General features: G+C 42.6%; 1 protein-coding gene across 1 annotated transcript in view; it reads right to left on the bottom strand.

Annotated features, from left to right (window-relative positions):
- Nucleotides 1-453: 453 nt before the first annotated feature.
- The window catches only part of nudt5 (nudix (nucleoside diphosphate linked moiety X)-type motif 5), a 6,169-nt gene continuing 2,366 nt past the window's right edge, over nt 454-4,256 (bottom strand). The window contains exons 3-10 of the mRNA XM_008286984.1: nt 3,547-3,614; nt 3,414-3,466; nt 3,235-3,342; nt 2,991-3,086; nt 2,723-2,824; nt 1,765-1,773; nt 1,627-1,680; nt 454-1,547 (exon numbers count right to left, since the gene is read on the bottom strand). Coding sequence (XP_008285206.1) covers nt 1,438-1,547; nt 1,627-1,680; nt 1,765-1,773; nt 2,723-2,824; nt 2,991-3,086; nt 3,235-3,342; nt 3,414-3,466; nt 3,547-3,614 — 600 coding nt within the window. The 3' untranslated portion in view covers nt 454-1,437. The remainder of the gene's footprint in view (nt 1,548-1,626; nt 1,681-1,764; nt 1,774-2,722; nt 2,825-2,990; nt 3,087-3,234; nt 3,343-3,413; nt 3,467-3,546; nt 3,615-4,256) is intronic.

Genomic DNA, 4,256 nt, shown 5'->3' with positions numbered 1-4,256 from the left:
GCCGACGATCACCTAACTTCATATTTATTGTTGTTACAGAGTCTACTGCAAACAGTATATATTTTGGGTGAATTTTTAAGTGATTTTGATGAAATATCGCAATTTTAAGCTGAGATTTGGTTATTTTTACTGCCGGAACCACACGCCTGACATGTTCAAGGACCATCGGAAAGTTGAAAATCCAAAGATTGTATTCCTTGTTTTGATAAAATTTGGTGATTTGTTAAAAAAACAAAGCAGGTCTTTCAAAAGGACTCAGATTTAATCTGCCTAAATCCTACATAATGCTGCGAGAACTTTCCCTCATGTCATACACAATCCTTTGTTTTGTTGGTTATCTTCACACCAAAAGGCTACAAACCTAACAGACAGGTTCTTCCTCTATTTCCTGGCTTCTTTCCTGCCCTCACTTGTTGCTGACAAGTCGTTGTAGGACAGAAGCACATAATCCAGTATGAGCAAATGTAGAACCACATTTATTCATTGGTCAGTAATTTCTAGTTGCTAGGGAAAGTACAGCATCAGTGTCCACCACAACGAGGTTCAAGGCACGGCAGTGACTGTGTTCAATCAGTCCAGCACCTCTGCTGAACACTACAGTGGAATTAAAAGAGTTAAATCCTCTCATAGTGTTAGGACGGTTAATACAACAATCAGTTACGCAACCGTTATCACAAGTTCAGGGTTATTCTGTTACACGTGGCTGGTTGCCAAAGTTAGTAAACGCATTCCTCCATTCCCCGGAATGTCTTTAGATAAAATCTGGAGGCAGAGATGAGAGCCTGAATGATTCAGCTTTGGGTTTCGGTGGAGTGAGAAACAGCATGGACACAGTTTGCACCAGATAAGTGGGTTAAAGTGGGGTTTTCAGAACACACTGTTAGCAGATGTTAGGGAATGTTTTACAATCACTAAATAAAAATGACAACAAACTGCATCTTGTAAAACTATTTGGAATCTCATTTAAGAAAAAAAAAAACTCAAAATGACTACTGGTCAATCTAGGACTAAAGCCTGAAACATATTCTGTGTTAAGTGTGCAAACAATTGTGGATTGTCCACCAGAGTATGTTTCAGGCCTCGAGGTGTACGGTAGCATCTCCATACTGAGAGCAAAACGTGGTCCAGTGCGTGCAGGGTAAACAGGGCTCCTTCATAGGCTCGACTTCGAGAACCAACGCTCTGTCGAGACTTTGATTTCAAGATTTTCGTGTCTAACACAAAGCTGTGTTGTGTCTTCTGATTGCAATATTGGAAACTGCATAGAAACAAATAATAAAACATGAGATCACTTCGGGTCTAAAACCACAATTTCCTATGACAGTTTGACAATTTTCTTTCCAATACACGCCTAAATTCTCCACTCCTGTGTCGGAGCCCTGTGCAACGTAAGACACTGTTTCTTTCTCTCGTGCTCATCCTGAACTACTTCCTGCTTCACTGCTTCAGGACAGGCAGCTCCCTCGGCTTAAAGAAGGCCTGGACCATCCCCATGGCAAAGATGTAAACTTTGGCGTCCACCACGATTTTTTCTTTGCGCAGCAGATCTGTGGGATTAACCAAGCCAAGTGTGAGCTCACTGTCGCATTGAATGATCTTAACTGTGTGAGAAAGCTGAAGCCTCACCGTCTATTTTCGTCTGGAACTCATCAAGCGGTAAAAGAATGACTTCGACAAATTCTGGAAAGAGGAGATGAAAGCCCCTGTTGATGATCTGCATTCTGAGTAAAGATTATTTCTGAACATGGAAGAGACGTAACTCACCTCCTTCACCTGTGGAAAAACAAAAAAAGAACAAGGTTAGTCTTCAGGTTTTTGCATGACCAATAAATGTGTTCTCAATATCCAGCACAGTGAAGCAGGTACAGATTGTTGGCAACGTTACGAGGACATTTTCCCATCCAACGCTGCTTTTGCCCTTGTTTTTTGTGAGGTTTGCTCATATGACCATCTTAAGTCACATTTCCCACGCCTGGAACAATAAAGTTAATCTTGAATCTTGAAGTGACACTCAGAACTGTCCTGACCCTGGTTCTCTAAACATAAATGGTCTATTTCGGATCTGGACTGTAGCTCACCTGGTCTGTACCAAGGCTGAGTCTTTACCACAGCAGTCCATGTTCATCAGCTACACGTCGTTCCCTCTCTGTCTCTCTTCACCTGTTCCCATCTCATAAAGGCCAAAAAAAGCTCCAAAAATTGTTTAAAAAATAAAAAAAACAAACTAAATCCTTCATGTGGTCTACAAACTATTGAAAAAGTAGAGAATGAATCGACTAAATTTCCCCAGAGTCAAAGGCAGAATCTAGAATGTCCTCGTGCTGAACCAAGAGACTAAAATTCAAAAGATATTTAATTTCCTGTTACAGACAATGACGAAATAAACAGCAAATACACATTTGAGAGGCTGGAACATGCACTTTTTGGACATTTCTTGCTGTTTTTTGCTCAAAGAAATGTAAAAACTAGAATGACTGCCTTGCATTTCTGAAACATTCTCTTATAATCAAAACCCAGCAGTCCAGTGTTGCGGTGCTTGACATCTTCGCCTCACAGCAAGAAGCTTCTGAGTGTTACCGTCTCTCTCCCTGTGCATGCCGGGGTTTTCTTCAGGTGCTGCGACTACGTGTGAGCGTGTGGTTGTGTCTCTTTGAGTGAACACTGTGACTGACTGGGTGAGTCTACAAACGAATGAAGACGTGACTGAACTGTGTCCTCTCACCCAGCTGCTGTGTCGGGTTGATGTTCTCCATGTCGTCTCCATTGATGTTGACCAGGATGATCTGGTTGGTGCAGTTAGACAGACCAGGGTCCAGACAGGTCACTGCAATCACAGCAACAAACACACTCTCAGACTATCACATGCATTGTACTTTCTCAGGATCAAAATAAGCACAAACCCTCTTTTGACTTGACGCCGCTGCCCCCTGAACCTACACATACAGGAGATAAGATACGAGCGGCTAATGCAGTCAGTGGAGTGCTGATACCTGGAGTGACTCCGACTACCTCCCCCTTGTAGCCCGTTTCTTCCTTCAGCTCCCTCAGGGCGGCCACCTCCGCGGTCTCGCCTTCGTCAATCAATCCTAAACACGGGATATTTCTTTTCAGGGTGTGTTTCAGTGAAATTCTGAATCCGTCATCCTTGAAACCATCTCCACAGAACTTCCAGGGGAAATGCAGGTAAGAGAGCTGCAGCACAAACACACTTCATGAGTAGATAAAGCTTCTGACCTGCAGGAAACTCCAGAGTGCAGCATCCCATAGGAGGACGGAACTGCTTCACCATCACCACGCAGTCTTTGTGGAGCGTCCGCTTCAGCAGAGCGATGATTCCCACACCTGAAGGGAAACTGTGTTACACCTTCAACAGCTCTGCTAGAGGCTGAAAAAAACACAACAGACAAGCTCACCATCTGCCTCCGTGTTGGTCCGTCTGGTCGTCCTTTTCACCGTCTCCCAGGTTCTAGTGGATGGAAACAGGGATTGAGAGACGGACAATCGCTCGATTTTCAAAGTAGAGATGGAGGAAAGATGGAGGAGTACCTGGTGTTTCCAGCAGGATCAACGTATGTCGTCTTCTCCAGCTGCACCCATTTCCCTGCTGCCATGAGCTGGAGCACAGAACACAACGTAAATACAATGAACTGATCAGTAGAGGAACGAAAACTGTCAGATCAATGGCATGAAGAACAACAACTGCAACTCGAGCCTCGTTACAACACACTAAAGAAAGATCAGATACAATAATATAACGGGAGAATCAAAACAAAGAAAATCTAATCTGAGTTCATTTGTGTAACTAAAATCTATAAAGTTAAAAATGAGCACACAGCCACGAGCAGAAAAGTGTGAGCTTCAAGAAAAGTCCATCAGACTCATCGAAGAGATCAGCTTGGAAATTAGACTGATATATGATAAAAATCAGACCATTTTTTAGGTTATTGCTGAAATGTTGATACACATGATGCTAATATTTAGGAAAACTGCTGTTAATCCACAAAGTTATTGCCTGTGTTTTGACTAAAAGAGATGACATCACCCCTACTTGCATTACAGCACAAACGACCTGTTTCTTTTAGAACTACTTACGTTAATAAAGCAAAAAATAACATTCCCATAATCAGCAACTGCCTTTACAACAAAAACTGTTCTCTTTATAGCCTTTCATATAGAAGCTCCTCACGTTTGCCACAACAGATCTGCTGAGGCAGCTTTCTGTTTGTATGGGATGTGAATCACAGCATCCATCCATC

The sequence above is a fragment of the Stegastes partitus genome, unplaced genomic scaffold (assembly GCF_000690725.1).
Source record: "Stegastes partitus isolate 25-593 unplaced genomic scaffold, Stegastes_partitus-1.0.2 Scaffold481, whole genome shotgun sequence".
In the NCBI taxonomy this organism is placed as follows: Eukaryota; Metazoa; Chordata; class Actinopteri; family Pomacentridae; genus Stegastes; species Stegastes partitus.
Note: the sequence above shows the minus strand (reverse complement) of the source record. Positions and strands in the feature narration are given on the sequence as shown.